This window comes from Thalassophryne amazonica, chromosome 4, assembly GCF_902500255.1.
Source record: "Thalassophryne amazonica chromosome 4, fThaAma1.1, whole genome shotgun sequence".
Classification (NCBI taxonomy): domain Eukaryota; kingdom Metazoa; phylum Chordata; class Actinopteri; order Batrachoidiformes; family Batrachoididae; genus Thalassophryne; species Thalassophryne amazonica.
The window spans coordinates 45,551,160-45,571,600 of NC_047106.1; the positions used below are offsets into that span (position 1 = coordinate 45,551,160).

The following is a 20,441-nucleotide window of genomic DNA, read 5'->3' on the forward strand; positions in this document are numbered from 1 at the left end:
AGGAGGTAACAGGTCTGTTCATTCCCTGAGGGAAGCTTAGGAACTTCTTCAGTGGGCTTTGCCTCACATGCTGAGTCTCAGGGCTGTGCATCTGCTAGGCATGCAGAACTACGCTGCAGATTTTCTCTCACGTCAGAAACCATCACCGGGCAACCCGGATGTGGTTCAGCTGATCTGGGACAGGTTTGGCAAGGCGGAAGTCGATCTGTTTGCCTTGAATGCCACAACCCACTGTCGCCTGTGGTTCTCTCTCTCAGAACCACACAGCCTACTGAGCGAAGATGCACTGGCTCACCCTTGGCCGGCCTGTCTACTATATGTGTTTCCTCCTCTTCCGCTGATACGACATAGAATATGCATGACCGATCACACAGTGTTACTAGTAGCCCCGTACTGGCCGGGCAGGACATTGTTCCCCATGATTCTGATGCTCCTCGGTGGAGAGCCATGGCCTATCCCATGGAGGAGGGATCTTTTGTTATAGCTGAAAAGGAACATTTGGCATCCTCACCCAGAGCGTCTTCAACTGTACGTGTGGCCCCTAAAGGGACAGGCTCCATGTGATCAAGCTGTAGTGCAGACTATTGTGAATGCCGTGTGCTCTCCACTAGGGCATTGTACGGCAATAGATGGAAGCTTTTTATTCATTGGTGCAGTACGCAAGGCATGGCCCCAGAGCGTTTTCCTGTGCCAGTGCTGCTTAGCTATCTTCAGTCGTTGTTTGTCTCTACAATTAAAGTTTATGTTGCTGCTGTCTCTGCTTGCCACATTATGGTAGATGGTCGATCAATAGGATTGCACCCCGATATGTCGCTTTTTAAGAGGTGCTCTTCGCCTTGGGCCTCCAAGGATTGCACATGTGCCATCCTAGGATCTTCCATTAGTTCTTGAAGGTTTATGCTCTTCGCTGTTTGAGCCACTGAGTGACAGTGACCTCAGCTGGTTGTCAATTAAGATTGCATTCCTTCTTGCTATATCATCCGCAAAGCCTGTTGGAGAGCTCCATGCCTTGTAAATTGCTGACAACATGCGTGCGCTGGAATTCTGATGAGTCAGGGGTTACTCTATGGCCGAACCCCTCCTTTTTTACCAAAGACGGTTTTACCATTCCATGCAATACCAGCTGGTTACCTTGGCTGTCTTTACCCCTCAATCTACTGCAGAAGATAATTCTAGCCTGTTGTGCCCTGTTCGTGCACTTAGACGTTATATTGAATTGACAGCTGCGTTTCGCAAAAGTGATGCTCTGTTTGTCTGCTATGGGGGCCCAAGGAAAAGCTGTGCCTTGTCCAAGCAAAGGCTGGCGCGGTGGGTTGTTAATGCTATATTGCAAGCTTACAGGAACGGCAACCGTATGCCTCCTCCAATGAAACGTCATTCAACTCGAGGCATATCCACCTCCTGGGCTGCCCTGAGAAGTGTGCCACTGACTGACACCTGTACTGCAGCAACATGGGCTTCCTCCTGTACTTTTGCCTGCTTCCACAGAGTGAATGTAGATGCTCCTCACCCTGTGGCGACAGCCGTATTATTGGCCACCTCGAACTGCAGCTGAGGTTGGTAAGTGCACATTTGAGGTTTGGTAAGTACACACTCCTCGAGACCTTGCTGGTATAAGGTATCCAGGTGTGAAAGCACCGCCCTCTGGCGGTCAGAAGTAATGCATATGAACGAGAGTTATGTATGTAACTACGGTTCTATGAATTCTGGATGACAGCCAGACTTGGTTGTTACTCGGAGTCTAGGAGATAGATTCCAAAAGAACTGAATGCTGGGCAATGTGCGCTTATATACTGTTGCTGACGTCACCTAGGTCACACCTACTGGCGTGACTTTGTTGGTATAAGACTCAACCTCTGCGCATGCGCGCATGGAATAAAGCACCGCCCTCTGGCGGTCATCCGGAATTCATAGAACCACAGTTACGTACGTAGGTAACTCTCGTTTTTCTGTCATCCTGACAGTTTTGTTTTGTTTTCCAACAATTTGAGTGGGATTACACTACATTTTCTTTTTAAACAATAAAACACGTAATTGCCTTGTTTGAACAAGACCTAAACCTGGACTAATTTGTCAAACCTGCTGTTTTAAATGAAAAACTTTGTGAATAAGTTTCACTTTTCTTTCACTGGCGCTGTGCCCCTCCCCTCTCCTCACTCCAGTCTGCTGTTTTTCAAACTCTGGACTTTTTGGAAACACGAAGCCTTTCAGATGTAAAATAAACCAAATTTCTGAATGTATCTTCAGATACGGATACAGAAGGACCTGGATTAATGTCAGTTTTTCATGGCGGCTTTTTGTTTTCCTTCAGCTCAGAGCAGAGACACTGTTTCCAGCCTCTCTTCACAGCTCTGTGGCCACAGAACGATTTGAGATAAAGAAAATGACAAATGTATTTCTTATTACTTTAATTATTGGTTTAAAATTCCAAAACTATGACTCTATAAGCTTGAAATATGATCAAATTGGTACATTTTCAGCAACATTTCAGTTCATTCTTCAGAAATTCTGTGCTGGGCAGCACTGCCAATTTAACCACAAGAGCCAGGCGGAAATTTACAGTACTGGGCGGGGCCGCCCGGTGCCGCCAATCATGGCTGGAACCCTGATCATGTACTCATGTGCACTCCAACAACTAGCTGCAGCTGTAAAAACCATTGTGATGCCAAAAAAAAATCTAACTTTTTTCCATCCATGCAAGAACCTAAAACTAGACATGGAAAATGACTTTGCAAAAACTATCAGCGGAACCTTGACATTATCACATTGGAGCTGTCTGGAGCTGGAATTTTCTCATGAGTGCAAACATGTCCTGAGTTTTTTGGAGACTGAATAATATAAAAAACACAAAACCCATGCTGTCAACATTGAGCTAATGAGAATGTTTGAGGTGAGTTATTCCAACTCTATGCAAATTGTTTGGCATTTCTGTCACTTTATCAATATGATCAAAGTATTCTATTCTTTAACTAAAAGTTTGATTCTAAATGGAAAAAGGCTTTTACTTTAGTTTGAAATTGCAGGACTATGTTATGTGCCATTGAAACCTTACTGCATTCTCAAAATGACAGTGGGCTGCTTGAAAGTGAATGTCTTGTGCTGTTGCACACTTACTGTACCTGTTTACGTTCTCGTTTGGTTGGGATGTGCTGTGAAGGCGGAGGTGGAGGTTGTTGCTGTTGAGGGGCAGGATTCATAATGACGGGTGTTGCCTGAACCGATGGGGTGAATTGGGGCTGGGCTGGGTAGTAGGCCCCTGCTATGGATTAAATAGAGAGAATAATGTAAACCAACACATGCCATGTTAAGCCATAACTTTATAGAAACACATCAGTCTGAAGCCACAACAAAACAGCACATACAGTAGACTGTGGCTACACAATCATATTCACATTACTAAATACTTCAATGTCCTCTGCAATTACTTTAAAAAAAAAAACTGTTAAATGATTGGTGAATCAAAAGCTGCTTTTTCACTTGCAAAATTCAAGTTACCAAGTTAACAGTTAAAGGCAATAAGCAAGATAACTGTAAAACAATCTATCTGACAATCAATACAGAGGATTTCTATGTTTGCTACCAAGCTTTGAATAAGGTGCATAAACTCAGTGGTTAGGTGTATGTGATGGTAACGTGTGGGTGATTCTTTATCTACGGGCACTATTGGCCTTGTAAATGTAATTTCCACCACACCATTGTCTTACAATATAAAGCGCCATGGGGCAACTGTTTGTTGTGATTTGGCACTATATACATGTGCTCTGATGTCACTGTTTATCTCCATAGAAACTACCCAAACAATCTTTCCTACAAACTGTTTAAAGGGACATTACAGTGTTGTGGCGGAAATAACAGCAATAGTGTGGGACAACTACATTTTGTTTAAAAAAATCACAACAGCTGTATGACATTGAATACCCCAATTATGTTTTGATTATTTTACTGATATTTTATTCAGAGATATTTTAAAACATTAGAAAAAATGTTTCTTTACCATTCATTTTTATCATTGAAGATCAAAAGTCTGGGTGTGGGACAAGCACAAAACGGAAATATTTGCATATGATGATGCTGAAAAAAGGTGAAAAAGTCATCAGACTACTAGAACAAATTTCTTAACACACTTTCATTGTAAAGATAACTATAAAAGTGTGAAATTTTCCCTTTTTTCTGTTTTTCATACAATATGATCAAAGGACATAATAAGTGCCCGTAGTCTAAGAATCACCCGTGTATAAAATAGAAATGTTTGAATATTTTCCTGTACATTATGACAGTAATGACACATTTTAACTGACATTAAATCATGCATACAATATGCAATAATAATAATACTACCACAGGTTCATGAGTAAAATTGTTAAAATAGTAAACAGGAATCTGAACTTGAGGTATTGCATAAAAGGCTCTATAGGGCATCAGACTCATTCTTTAATAAAATGTAAGAACATGGCAGCACTGTGGCTTTGTGGTTAGCACCCTAGACCATATATACGTAGACAACTCATAACATGCTGTAACGTAATCCAGCGTTGTCGCCATATATGATGGATGGGTCTCTTCAGAGTAGGCTCGCAATGGAGATTGAGCAAATTTGTCGGTATTTTGTGCTGCTTATGGTTGCAATAACTGGCTCAGTATAGAAACCAGATCACATAGGATTACCATTCATAAATAAGCTTGAACAATAATTTTGGTTATTTTACCATATGTAATATTATGTCATGGTAACAACCGGTACTTATGTGTAACGTTATTACAACAGGGACAATGCGGCAAAAGGGAGTGTGCATTTATGCGCATTTCCATCCAATTGTTATGCGCTTTTGTTTCACAATTCTTTGGAATTGACTGGTGTCTGTATTTCACAAAGTAAGGCTGCGCCACATCACAAAATTAACTCCACTAGAGCTACAGAGTACCAGCACAAGCAAGAAGCTGTGCAACACAGTTCTTTTTCAAGGCTTTTTAGCTCTCCAGCCCCAGTCAAAAGCCTAATATGGTAGTTTAGGACCCTGGAATGACGTGGAACTTTCTTTTCCTGGCCTTGAAAAAAATGTTCATCCTTGTAACAAATATTAAAGCAAAAATCCGCACAGCCTAAGTGCTTCCATGCAAACAAATAAAAAAAACAAACTTACTATTTTTCATTTTATTAGGGGTGTCTAATAATTTTTTTTTTTTTTTTTTTTTTTTTTTTGCATGGGAGCGCTTAGGCTGTGCAGATTTTTTGCTTTAATATTTGCCTCACCTTGATCCAGCACACCATTTTACACATCTTGGATGTAAATGGTAAATGGACTGCATTTATATAGCGCTTTTCCATCTGCATCAGACGCTCAAAGCGCTTTTATAATTATGCCTCACATTCACCGCGATGTCAGGGTGCTGCCATAGAAGGCGCTCACTACACACCGGGAGCAATAGGGGATTAAAGGCCTTGCCCAAGGGCCCTTAGTGATTTTCCAGTCAGGCGGGTATTTGAACCCATGATCTTCTGGACTCAAGCCCAACACCTTAACCACTAGACCATCACCACCATCACCACCTGTGCGTCTTTTCGATTCATCTTTGTAACAAATCCAGGTGAGTGATATAATGTCTATGGTTAACGCAATGTTCCCTCACAGCAAGAAAGTCCTGGGATCACTTCTTGTCTCAGCCTTTCTGTGTGGAGTTTGCATGTTCTCCCCGTGTCTGCATGGGTTTCCTCCGGGCACACCGGTTTCCTCCCACAATAAAAACAAAACAAACAAAAAACAAAAAGCATGCTCTTAAAATTAAAATTAAAATTAGGAGAACTTATTCTGCAGACAAAATTCATCACTCAGAGTTAAAGCCTTTGTGAATGAAAGAATCCAATGAATTTTGACTGAGTGATTTTGGAGTCATCAGTAGCTGCAGCCACACTTGCGTAAGCTCGACAGTCTCTCCTGGAAATACTCTCCCTTGGCACTACTTATACCTGAAGCATACCTGAAGCAGACCTGAACGTCCGTATTTTAGGAGTCAGAGAGGCCTGGCCCCACCACCAGATGCTGCTATGGAGTAGTACAAATCAATCAATTCCCAGTGAATCAAGGTTTTTTTTTTTTTTGTAACAAACACCATGTGTTTATTATACTGACAACAGTAGAGCTGTTTGTTACATTTAACTCAGCAGCTGAAAAAACTGAGTGCATGTTCAGCACAACTTCAATGAGCCTTGTGTGATGAGCTTAAAAAGAAGACCTGAAAGTTAAGCTACAATTTGCCAGAAGGCACATCTGAGATGCAAGCCTCGATTTGATGTATGGGTGAAAAAAAATCCTCCTCCTCAATATCTGTTTTTTATGTCTAAATATTCAGCATGTTTTATAATACCCAGTACTACAATTTAAAACAATTCTGTTAACAGAAGCCAAACTACAAACAAATACTTGCTGCTTGTGTAGCGGCTGCACTCTGCCTTGTGTTGTTATGACTCCGCCCATTCGCTCCCCTCAGGACGCGAGCTCACGATCCTTGGCATGGGAGTCGGACTCTCTAACCAGAAGGCTAAAACCCAGGGCTCTGGCCTTGTGACCAGAGAATCCTTTTAAGCTGTTGGGAGTGGGATTTACTAACTACATCTGCACAACGACACCTGCTGGCCTCCGTTACACTCACCCCCCTAAACTCACTCCCATCCGGGTACACGGCACCAGTGTAGCGGCTGCACTCTGCCTTGTGTTGTTATGACTCCGCCCATTCGCTCCCCTCGGGACGCGAACTCACGATCCTCGGCACGGGAGTCGGACTCTCTAACCAGAAGGCTAAAACCCAGGGCTCTGGCCTTGTGACCAGAGAATCCTTTTGAGCTGTTGGGAGTGAGATTTACTAACTACATCTGCACAGCGACACCTGCTGGCCTCCGTTACACTTGGACAATGTATTTATTTACTTTTGATCAGATGGAAGTTTATATTGCCTGCCAGTTGATGCAAGTATCACTAATCTTCAGGATATGTACACAAGGAACCCAATAAATATCCTCCCTCGTAGGTCAACTAAGTCTTAGAAGGATGATGAGGATGCATGAACGTTACTTGCCCACGTTGTTCCTTGCTTTTCACTTTTACGCAGAAGATCTAAAGATTTATTTGCCTGTGATCCCAAACACAGCAGGTGCTCTTCAAGCCCTCATCAACTGTATTGCAGACAAAGTTATGACTAGGTCAAAATTTTCTCCATTTAAATGAGAAGAAGACAGAATGTATTTCATGTGGCGATTGCTCCACTGATTTTAACCACCTGCCTGCTAAACTGAAGGCCACTGTAAAAAACCTTGGGGTCACCTTTGACAGTGGATTCAGATTTGATAAGCAGATTGATAGTGTGGTCAAGACCAGTTTTTATCAGTTGCGTCTCTTGACAAAGGTTAAACCTTTTCTAAACCGTGCAGACCTGGAGAAAACCATTCACGCTTTTATCAGCTCGAGGACTGATTATTGCAATGCACTTTATGTTGGGATTCCCCAGTCTCTCTCAAACGACTTCAACTGGTTCAAAATGCAGCTGCATGTTTTTTAACAAACACTACCTGTCGCCAACATATCACTCCAGTCCTTTATTCTCTTCATTGGCGCCCCGTTTCTTTTAGAATTAATTTTAAAATTTTGCTTTGTTTTTAAAGCCCTTAACGGTGTTGCCCCTTCTTACCTCTCCTAACTGTTGTGTATTCATAACACAGCCAGGGCCTTAAGCCCCTTTCACACCGGGGCTGCTCCCAGTTGCTCCCTATTGCGCCATGACGACGCCGAAAAACCGCGCTGTTTGGAGTTAATTGCCGGTTAATTACTGTGTCGGCTTGCGCCTGATGACGTCTCGTTGCGCTGCGAGTTTGGCTGCCAGTTGCTCCCCCTCACTCTAAACTTTAAATAGCCTCATTTTCTGCCTCTCATCCAGTCTGTTTTCTGAACACAGTACACGCACATAGCTGCCCTTGGAAGTAGCGAGCTGTTTTTGCTGTCTGTTCTTTCCTCCTTTGACCGCGAGATGCGCGCGCACGCGCGTGAACGAACCTTCAATCGAAGGTGGAGATGTCTGGATTTCTATTTGATGTTAACATGTCCTGTCTCAGGACTTATGTCCTTTTCTGTCCCTTTTTTAACTGTGATGTGACTTTGAGCAGAGAACAAGGAACTAATGCCTGGAGCCACACTTCTTTTTCTTTTAATTGTTCACACGTGCGCGCGTGAACGAACGTCCATGAGTGGACTAGAGATGTCCGGACTTTTTACTGGATATTTCTGGCAATCATTCTGCATTTTTTTTTTCTTCAGCATGTAGTTTTTACTGCATTAAGTACACGGTATAACAACAATCCTGTGTGATTTATACTGCGGGAACAACGGAACACAGCAGGTATCATAAATTGGCTTCGAGTCACGTCGGGTAACGCCTCTTTGCCCCGAATTACGCCTCTTTGCCCCGACTTGCGCTGGAACCCCTTCCTTTCTGCGCCGAGCACAGGACGCCAAAAAAATTAAACAGGTTTAATTTTTCGACGCCCGAGCTGCATCGTCTTGGCACTGAGTTGCTTCCACGTGGCGTCGTCATAATGACGCACGGCGCAACTGGGAGCAACCGGGAGCACCCACGGTGTGAAAGGGGCTGGTCTACAGACCAGCTTTTACTGGAAGTCCCAAGAACCAGGTATAAGCACTGGGGTGGTCGAGCTTTTTCTGTTGCTGGGCCTAGACTCTGGAACAAACTTCCCCCTGACATGAGAACCATGACAGACTTTGATCTTTTTAAAGCTCGGCTCGAAACTCGTTTGTTCAGACAGGCTTTTGACACTTATTAAGCAGTGATGGTGTATTTTTTGCACTCTATTTTTTGAATGTTAACTGTTTATGTACCCTGTCTTTTCTTTGTTTGATTTTAATGGAAACCACTTTGTGCACCTTGTGTGTTGTAAAAGGGCTCTATAAATAAAATTTGATTGATTGATTGATTGATTGATTATCTGATGTTGCACGCACAAAACCCAATAAAGATATAAGGCTGAAATTTTGTATGATGTTTACTGGGAATAAGAGACAAGAGAAAAAAGAAAAAAAAACCCCTGAGCTGGTCAGTTGGGAACATTTTCTGAAACCTCTTGATTTGAGGTGGATTCACTCTTAAGACATTTACATGAATGAAAGGCTGCTCTGTATGTGTGTGTATATGCCTTTATGAATTTTTGCTCTTGAGAAACTGGCACATGGAGTAGAATTTACTTTTGCGCAATGGAAGACTACATGTGTGAACATTCACTGTTGCATTATCAAAGTATGGGGTCACACAGGGCCAGTGACGTGGTGCACAATATCGTATTACATGTGCTGTGTTTAGGCATCCAAAAGCTCCTGCCCTCCGCAACAATCTGTGTATGCAATGAGCATATGAAACAACAACCATGACTACTTGACTACATAGAAGAACATTTTTTAATTTGACAACAGATCAGCAATAGTTAGGAGAAGCCTTTTTTTTGTGTGTTGAATATAATGATGCGTTTGAATAAGTGAGTAAAGCTCAAAATCCTTACAATAGCTTTTATTTCCAAACATGCACATGCTTTAGGAACGTAGCACATTCCATTTCAAATCAAAACACGAAAAAAAAAAATCTAATTTCTGACTTCATAGAAATGGAAGAAAAAGTAGTATCAGGCTGTTCAAAAAAAATACCAGTGCATTTTTCTCTACAAGCTCAAACATTTACTGTATATACTGAAAAATGATTCATCTTTCCTGTAAATCACTGAACTATTATTTTGTTGTATAACCAGTAAGAACTGCTTCATGTCTATGTTGCATGGAGTTAACCAACTTCTTGTACCTCTGAGCAGTTATTCCAGCCCAGGAAGATTGGACGACATTCCACAATTCTTTTGTATGTCTTGGTTTTGCCTCCGAAACAGCATTTTTGATGTCACCCCACAGCTTTTCTATGGGATTACGTTCCCGAGATTGGGCTGGCTACTCCATAACGTTAATCTTGTTGGTCTGGAACCAAGATGCTGCTAGTTTGCTGGTGTGTTTGGAGACATTGTCTTGTTGAAACACCCATTTCAAGGGCATTTCCTCTTCGGCATAAGGCAACATGACCTCTTCAAATATTCTGATGTATTCAAACTGATCCATGATCCCTGGTATGCAATAAATAGGCCCGACACTATAGTATGAGAAACATCCCCATATCATGATGCTTATACCACCATGCTTCACTGTCTTCACAGTATGGCAAAGAACAATCTTGCCACAGACCACAAAATGATGCACCATTTCTCTTTTGGCCAGTCAATGTGTTTGGCAGATTGTAACCTCTTCAGCATGTGTCATGTTTTTTTTCTCTCAACAATGGGACTTTACGGGGGCTTCTTGCCCATAGGTTGGCTTGACATAAGCATCTTCTAATTGTTAAAGTAGTCACAGGTAACCCACACCCACAAACTGATTATTGGCTGAGTCTTTGCCATTCTGGCTAATCTTCGAACCACCTGAATGGCAGTTTTCCATTTTATTCAACATCTTTCTGGTTTTGGTTGTCATTTTAAAGCATTTGAGATCAGTTTAACTTCAGCCTATCATTTTGTGCAATTCTTTATGTTTTCCACTCTCCAATCAACTTTTTTTTTAGAAACATATGTTTATTGAGTTTTAACAGCTTACAACAACAACAAAAACCAGTATCTTAATACACTGAACAAGGCATATAACAACCAAACTATAAAACTATAAAATATTCCACTCCCCCACCCCAAAGGTGACTTAAAAATAAATAAATAAAATGAAAGAGAAAATAAATAAATAAGTGGATAACGACATTGCATCATCATGCACAGCTTAATGTCACATAGTTAAGGTATCAACAGTTAGGGACATGTCACCTTTAAGTTTCCAGAGTTTCTTCAACTTCACAGTTCTCTAAAAATGCAAGAAAGGGATTCCAGATCTCTTTAAATTTGGCTGATTTCTTTTTTAGAGTATATGTTAACTTTTCGAGAACAAGGCATGACGATAGTTCTTTCAGCCAATGACCAACAGAAGGTCTCCTAATGTCTTTCCAGCAAAGAGAGATCAAACGTCTAGCCTGTACTAAACATAAGTCCGTGAGTTTCTTCTCTTCGCTGTTTAGCATACAGTCCTTTGGATATAAATTAAGAATACAAAATGCAGGACAGTCGGGTACTGGATTCCGGGTCATCTGAGAAATGCAGTTTAGAACTTTATTCCAGAAATTTCGGATCTCAGGACAGTCCCATAGGCAGTGAAGTAAGGCGCCCCTTTCAACATTGCATTTAACACAGATATCAGGAATATTTGGATTCATCTTATTCAATTTATCTGGAGTAATATAAGTTCTCATAATCCAATTATATTGAATCAGTCTAAGGTGGGTATTTACTGTTAGGAGTTGAGCCTTCGAACACACCTCTCTCCAATCTTCCTCTGAGAGGTCTATTTTCAAGTCAGTTGCCCATTGAATTTTCCTGTGTTCAGCAGAGTCTTTATGATTTGTCACCAGTATATTATAGAGTAAGGATATTTGACCCTTGCCAGAACGATTGTTCACTGCTATATTTTCTAACAGGGACAAAGGGGGCTGTGTGTAAGAGTGCATCTGTGCATAAACAAAACTTCATAGCTGTAGGTATTTAAACAGACGACGAAGAAGAGGAGGAAAACGTTGCCACAAACAGCGGGAGAAGAAGAAAACTAGAAGGGTGGAAATGAGAGTGGGGACTTTGAATGTTGGTAGTACGTATGACTGGTAAAGGGAGAGAGCTGGCTGATATGATGGAGAGGAGAAAGGTAGACATATTGTGTGTGCAAGAGACCAAGTGGAAGGGACGTAAGAGCAGGAGCATCGGCGGTGGGTACAAGTTGTTGTACCATGGTGAGAACAGGAAGAGAAATGGTGTTGGGGTCATTTTAAAGGAAGAGTATGTTAAAAGTGTGTTGGAGGTTAAGCGAGTGTCTGACAGGGTGATGAGTGTGAAGTTGGAAATTGTAGGGGTGATGATGAATATCATCAGTGCATATGCCCCACAGGTAGGTTGTGAGATGAAGGAGAAAGAAGATTTCTGGAGTGTGTTAGATGAGGTGGTGGAGAGTGTGCCCAAGCACGAAAGAGTGGTGATAGGAGCAGACTTCCATTGTAAATTGGGTAATTGTAACCCTCCTCTCTCATATGCCAGGTAAAGAAGTGACATTCTCAACCTTGACCTTCTGTTATTCCAAATAAACTTTGTAAATAGTTGCTTCATTTTAGAGAAGAACTGTGATGGTGGGGGTAAAGGGACCGACTGAAATAGATATAAAAACTTTGGTAGTATATTCATCTTGATTACATTTATACGCCCCAATAAAGAGACTGGCAATGATGACCAACTATTCATGGATTCAGTTACTGTGGAGATCACAGAATCATAGTTACAGGTTACTAAATCTTTAATGGTTGGGGTGATAGTGATACCGAGATATTTAAATCCATTTATTGCATTATTGAAAGGGTGTTTTAATCACTGAATTTATCTGCTACTGTTTGTTCAAAAAAATGGAGGATTTTGTTTCATTTACTTTAAAGCCTAAAAATTTTCCAAATGCATCAATTAAATTAGTCAGATTAAGAATTGATTGATTTAGGTCTGTTAGAAGTAAGAGAGTGTCATCAGCATACATTACAATGCGATGTTCGGTGTCCGATACTTTTATACCTGAAATTAAGGGGTGTGACCTCACCGTTATCGCAAACGGTTCCATTGCCAAAACAAATAGCAATGGCGAAAGAGGGCACCCCTGACGGGTACCTCGTGAGTTTGAAAGGGGGTGATATTATGTAGTTGGTGGAGACCTCTACCGTTGGGTCGGTATAAAGCGTCTCGATCCATTTTCGGAAGTAAATACCAAACCCAAAACGGGATAACACATCAAATAAGTAGCTCCACTCCACTCTATCAAATGCTTTTTCAGCATCTAAGGACAGAATGGCGGTGTCAGGGGTTCCCTCTCTTGCATGTATCAAGTTCAGCACCCTTCTGACATTGTGAAAGGCTTGACGGTTCTTCATAAAACCATTCTGATCTGGGTTGATGACAGTTGGGAGCACCAGTTCCAGTCTTCTAGCCATTACTTTAGCAATAATCTTGGCATCTGTATTAAGCAGTGAAATGGGTCTATATGAAGTGCAATTGGTAGGAGACTTATTGGGTTTCAAAATAAGTGTTATCAGCGCATTTCTCAGGGAATCTGGGAGACGACCCTGTTGGAAGGACTCCTCATACATAGCTAAAAGAGGTTCAATGAGTTTATCTTTAAATATCTTGTAAATGTCAATAGGGAGACCATCAGGGCATGCGGCTCTACCTCCCCTCGTATTATTAATAGCATCAGCAATTTCTGGAGCATCTAGTTTCTTATCCATATGCCCTTTAAAGTCATCTGGTATGGACAGTGTTGCCACAGTTACTTTGAAAAAGTAATCCAATTACTGATTACTCCTTGAAAAAGTAACTTAGTTACTTTACTGATTACTCAATTGTAAAAGTAACTAAGTTAGATTAGTTACTTTTTTAGTTACTTTTCCCAGCTGCCGACAACAACCCTCTGCCACCTCAACATGACAATGATACCTGTTTTGCCAAAACTTACTTTATAGTCACCCTTTCTTGGCTTCAATGAAAATAAATACTTGTTTTATAAAAAGTAAAATAAAGACCTCTTTCTTGACCTCATATTTAACTGTTGACAGCACTGTAACAGTAAAACTTGCAATTTCGAACCTACATTGTTTATAAATGTAACTATTAAATTCATTCTAGCATTTTTCTAACATTTAAATTCTCTCTAAATATTTTACTTGTCGAAATTAATATTTAAGTAGTATTAGTAGTTGTAGTAAAAAAAAGGCTTCAAAACTGTACCTTTAATCTAGGGGTGTTGTGAGGGGGGCACATCCCTCCCCCACGCCCCCATTCCATCTGGATTCGCCCCTACTTGGCGTTTGAGCACAAAGAATGGATAACATTTATTTATGCAGAAAACATGACCAGATTTACAGGTAAGAAAGTTTTATTGCATTTTCACATCATGTGGTCCTCAGAAAGAGAGTTTAGGTGCATTTGAGTGGAAAATAGTGTTAGTTGTTGACGCATCGCGGAGGATCAGCTGTTTTTAACGTGCAGATATGGAGCGGCTCAGCTCAGCTCTAAATAAAGGAGGAAAAAAAGTATAAAAATGTCTTTGTAAAGCTCAGTGCAGGTGTGCTGATCACCGTGCTTTAAGAGGAGACGAGTCGAGCAGCTGCAAAAAACCGCGGATGAAAAGCTCACAGCTCGCTGAAAGTGGGCAGTTCAGTCGAACCCCGACCTCCTGCCCACAGACCAAGTTTAATGCTGCTGTCGACCCACAATGAAAAATAATAGTAACGCACAGTGACATGGAGAAGTAACTTTAATCTGATTACTGATTTGGAAAGATTAACGCGTTAGATTACTCGTTACTAAAAAAAAGTGGTCAGATTAGAGTAACGCGTTACCGGCATCACTGGGTATGGAAGGGATATAAAGATCGTTCAGGAATTCAGATTGTGTATCCAAATTTTCTGAGGATTCAGCTGTATATAACACTTTATAATAAATGGAAAAGGTATCATTAATTTCCTGAGGATCTGTTGTTATTGTTCCACTCTGAGTTTGAATTGCAGTAATTGCCGTCTGCATCCAATTTCTTTATTCTCCAGGCCAACAATCTCCCTGGTTTTTCACCTTGATCATAGTAACTCTGTTTGAGCCTAATTAAACTGTTTTCTGCTTTCAATGTAGATAATTCCTCATATTGGGCTTTAAGTAGCCTTAATTCTTGTTTTATTTTTGCGGAGTCATTCAAAAAGGTCTCTCTCTCCAATTGTCTAATTTTATGGTCAAGCTCATTCATTTTCAATTTATGTTTGTTTTTGAACTGGTATAGGAAATAATCATACCTCGGATGTATGCCTTAAAGGTCTCCCATCTCACAATAACAGAAGTCTCATCTGTATTTGTAATAAAGAACAAATCAATTTGTGTCTCTAAGAATTGCAGGAAATTTGAATCGGAAAACCATCTGGGATGAAATCTCCATCTAAGAGTGCCTTTACAACCCTTGGCCCTATACAGAAGTGAAATAGGAGAGTGGTCTGACAGTAGTATGCTGTTATAGTTACATTTAATCACGGAGGAGAACATAAGAGTTGAAAATTAGAAAATAATCTATACGTGAGTATGACTTAAATCTAGAAGAGTAGCAAGAAAATTCTAGCTTATCTGAGTTTAACCTCCTCCAGGGATCACACAAGTTCAAATCCTTTATGTACTGTAACAGCTTCTTCCTACTTTGTGTATGGGAGGAGTCCACCCCAGTTGACCGGTCCAATTTAGGCAAAAAAGTGCAATTGAAATCACCTGCTATAAGAACCTTCCCTGGAAGAGAAGAAACTAATAGAAATAAATTTTCAAAGAATTTTGGATTGTCATGTTCGGGGGCGTATATGTTAATCATGTTTATCTTCTCTTCTGTCAGTGTACCTTGGACAATCAAATACCTACCATCAATATCACGAATGACATTGTCCACTTTAAACGGTACAGATTTATGAATCAGTATCATCACCCCACGAGTGTGTGATAAATAGGAGGCTGAAATTACTTGTCCTGACCATCTCCTTTTTATCTTTATCACTTCATCTCACAGTAAATGGGTTTCTTGGAGATATACAACTGATGAATTAATTTCTTTGACCCTACTAAGTACCTGCTTCATTTTAGCCAGTTCCACCATGCCTCTAACATTCCAGGTTGTAAACTTCAAATTTGCATTAAAAGACATATACCATAAAATCAAGTATAAATATTTTCAACCAGGTCCCATGTGAATAGGAAGGAGTGAATTAAACTGTGATCTCATTCTTAAAAAAGGACTGCATGTCGTTATTCCACAGTTCAAAATAAAATTTATATTGATAACCCCTAAAATATTCCCAGCTCTCTCCCCCCAAATGAGACGGCGTGTGCTCCCCCGTAACATTAAGAGCTAACCAGACACTCGACTGATCCACGCACAATGAGGAGCAGTTATGAACTGACGAATCACACAATTAATAAACCTCCGCCCACAATCGGCTTATATATTACACACGTATCTGGTGTGTGGGATTAAAACCACGTTAGCCTGGGAGAGCATCATCATGCACAGGACACAGACAGTACCTTTCTTGATAGATGAAAAAGAGTTAAAGTTCCACGCCGGCTGCTGCCTTTGAAAAGTTCAGACCCAGACCGTGGTCATCCCTGTGTAATCGCGCTATCATGGCCAGCCTGCTCCATTTCCAGTTCTTTGATGAACGTCAGCACACCTGCAGGATCAGCAAAGATGCGTGTTTTCCCTTCATGGAAAAGCCTGAGCTTGGCGGGGTAAATGATGCCGTAGTCCCTTTTAGGTCCCGTAGTCGTCGTTCACGTCATCGAAACGCTTTCTTTTCTTGTGCAGCTCGGTGGAGATGTCCTGAAAGAACATGACCTGGTGGCCTTCATACATGATCTTGCCCTTCTTTCTTGCCGCTTGCATTGCTCGGATTTTGTCACCAAAGTTTAAAAACTTAATTATCATGACTCGCGGAGCGGAGGATTGTGGAGCACCTGGCAGTCTGTGCGCCCTTTCGATAACCAGTGGGGCAGGGAAGGTCTCGGGTACCAGGACTTTGGGAAGCCACTTTTCCAAAAAAGCAGCTGCATTTCCCTTTTCAACTTTTTCTGGGAGATCACCAGCCTCAGATTTGAACGACGGCTCCTGTTTTCTAGGTCATCCACTTTAGAGGTAAGCTCCGACACCTGTTTCTCCAGCGTCGCAATTTTAGTTTTCTCACCAGCCATATTATCCTCAATGTCACCAATACGATCCTCTGCTTGTTCCAGTCTGCATGAAACTCTTAAAGTCTGACTTGATTCCGTTGATGCTGTCTGAACTCCGTCACATTGGAGCCAAAATCATTTTTCAGAGCTGCAATTGCTTCTAAAATCCCCCTCCGCCCCAGGAGTCTGCACGATAGCGGTTAGCTTGTTAGCATCTTCCCCTGCTTCTTCAAGATGGTCAGTCTATTCTGAGCCTTTTTCTGGTGGCCCATGGTAGTTTTTGGTGTTTTGGCCGACATGTCTTAGATTACAGATACACTTAACTTAATTTAATAAAGAAGTGCCTTCGCTTCTAACTCAGGATACTTTAGCTTAGCCGATTACTACGGAGAGCTCGAAAAAATGCGACCGCTCAGCTCCGTGCCATAGCCACTCCCCTCCAATCAACTTTTTGATCAAATTACATTCTTATGAACAATGTCTGGAATGACATTTTATGAATGAATGAAAGTTTTATTTTCGACATGAAAACAAAACAAACAAAGAACAACAAACACAGAAAAGTAACAAATCATAAAAAAGACAAAAGAACAATGTTAACATCACATATACGAAAGGGAGTAGGAAGAAGCATATGCTTATTCAATCCTACCCCTTGTCCTATCTCAGTCCTTTTCTTATCATCAGTTGATTCCAAAATACTCTTTCAAACAAATTGTGACTAAAGGTATGTAATACCTAACAGCTACTGATTATCAATATTTACATATGTGCATATTTACAGACAAGTTGTTTACTCAGATTTTCAGGAGAAAAATACACTACAACCAGCATGTTGCTGCCTTCATCTTTAAATAAGGGCCACCTGTAGGTTCACAAAAGAAAAATGCAGATGCTATTTTTTGAACAGCCAATATTCCTTTTTCTTCACTTCCTGTAAAGTAAATGCAGATCCTATTTTTTTAACAGCCAAATATTCCTTTTTCTTCAATTTCTGTAAAGTAATAACAAATTTGATCATTTTTTTCTTCCATGCTTTGATTTGGAATAGAATGTGCAGTGTTCCCAATGCATTTGTATTAAGACATTCAGGGATTTGAGCTTTACTCATGTTTTTAAAACACAGTACTATTATTTTGAACATTAATTTGTGACTGGAATAGCATGTGATGATTAATGACTTTACTAACGGTGGCAAAGGTGCTTGTCACAAACTTCAAAACATTTGAATGAAAGGCACTTGTAGTGCCCATATCCCAATACACTTTTAAAGTTGCAATATTATAACAGTGCCATTATGACAATATCACAATACCTGTTTTGGTACAAACTGCTGCTGTTAAGTGTTATTATGGAGTTATGCTCACCAGCAAAATAACTTTGCCCTCATTGATATGCAAATGCATACACAGATCATCTACTTCCCAAAGGTTGCATTTTGTAAACATCAAGAGTCACGCATTGTGATTTGCTATGAGTTATTGTTTTCACAAAAATATGTCCAGACACAGAGGAAGAAGCAAGAATAATGACGTCATGATGCTGCACTTATGCTATGCACTGCTGCAACCACCTAGAAAGAAGTGCCCTGGATCCTGACAGGCAGCAACCCAGGAGCCCATCACTCTATCCCCATCACTTGAAAGGAGCTACAGACAGGTGGCACGTAGGTGCCTCACCCAGTCACTAGGGTCTCCAGCACTGAAGCACCCGCAAGTTGGATCCTGCTTAGGAAAATGTGCCACACGTCCATAACATCATAAAATGTAAGTAGTTCATTCATAAAAAATCTAGTCTTGACCCTAGTGTATTGAAAAACTATTGGCCGATATCAAATCTATCATTTTGCTCTAAAATTCTGGAAAAGGTGGTTTCACGGCAGCTCATGGACTCCTTAATGAGAATAATCTTTTGAGCCACTGCAGTCTGCTTTTAGAAAATATCATTCCACAGAGACGGCTCTCACAAAAGTGGTGAATAATCTTCTGCGGTTCTGGTGCTGTTAGATCTTAGTGCTGCATTTGATACCGTGGATCATCATATTCTACTTGATAGGCTGGTGAATCATTTCGGGATTACTGGGACTGCCCTTGCATGGTTGACATCATACCTAACCAGTCGTTCTTACTGTGTTTTGTACAATAACACTACCTCTAACCTTAGTGACATGAAATTTGGGGTTCCACAGGGGTCCGTCTTAGGCCGCCTGCTTTTTTCCCTTTATCTAGCACCCCTTGGGCACATATTGCGGCATTCTGGGATTACCTTTCATTGTTGTGCTGATGATAGTTATACATGCCAATAACTGCTGGTACTCTCATCCACATAAAATCCTTAGAAGATTGCCTTGCATCAGTGAAAAGCTGGATGTCTAGCAACTTCCTACTTTTAAATTCTAATAAGACTGAAATCATGGTTCTTGGTCCAGTGAGACATTGGCATCAATTTGACCAGCTAACGCTTAGCCTAGACCATGGGTGGCCAAGTTCGGTCCTCGAGAGCCACCTTCCTGACACTCTTAGTTGTCTCCCTGCTCCAACACACCTGAATCCAATGAAAGACTCGCTAGCAGACTTTTAATGAGCCTTTCATTGGATTCAGGTGTGTTGGAGCAGGGAGACAACTAAGTGTCAGGAGAGTGGCTCTCGAGGACCGAACCTGGCCACCCCTGGCCTAGGCTCATGTGTCATGCATCCCACTGACAAAGTGAGGAACCTTGGGGTAATTTTTGATCCTACGTTGTCCTTTGACCTCCACATTAGAGATATGAGGACTGCTTTCTTCTACCTGCAAAATATAGCGAAGATTCATCCCATCCTGTCTAAGGCTGATGCTGAGACCCTGACTCATGCATTTGTCTCTTCCAGATTGGACTACTTCAATGTTCTATTTTCTGGTTTACCGCAGTCCAGCATTATGGGTCTCCAATTGGTTCAAAATGCTGTTGCCAGACTTTTGACAAAGCAGAACGTTTGACCACATTACACCCATTTTGACATCACTTCATTGGCTTCCTGTCCCCGTGAGATCCAATTTTAAGGTTCTGCTACTAACCTATAAAACTGTTCACGGAGTGGCACCTCCCTACTTATCTATCCTAATTAAACCCTACGTACCTGCCTGGACTTTGTGTTCTCAGGGTGTAGGACTACTTTGTGTCCCGAGGGTGAATAAAAATTCTGCGGGTCACAGAGCTTTCTCTTATCGTGCCCCTATTCTGCGGAATAATCTCCCTGCATCAATAAAACAGTCAGATTCTGTAGAGACTTTCAAGTTCAGACTTAAGACGCATTTATTTCCCCTTTCGTATGGCTACCATACTGGCATAGTATGTTACTATGCTTTTACCCTTTTAAAGTTATTTTATTAGACCTCACTTGTGTGAAGCACCTTGAGGCAACTTTGTTGTGATTTGGTGCTATATAAATGAAAATAAACTGAAATTGAAAAGCCTGTTTTTGCAGCAAAGTCATTCCAGTGGTACCTCAAGATTATTTATCGAAAGTGAGTGCCAAAGACATTCAGTTATCCGAGGACACTG

At 41.0% G+C, this 20,441-nt stretch overlaps 1 protein-coding gene across 6 annotated transcripts in view; it reads right to left on the bottom strand.

The window, feature by feature from the left end:
- LOC117508145 (eukaryotic translation initiation factor 4 gamma 1-like) overlaps positions 1–20,441 on the bottom strand; it is a 210,168-nt gene that overhangs the window by 93,243 nt on the left and 96,484 nt on the right. For all 6 annotated transcript variants that reach the window (XM_034167809.1, XM_034167811.1, XM_034167810.1 and 3 more), the window contains one exon: positions 3,120–3,259. In XM_034167809.1, coding sequence (XP_034023700.1) covers positions 3,120–3,259 — 140 coding nt within the window. The remainder of the gene's footprint in view (positions 1–3,119; positions 3,260–20,441) is intronic.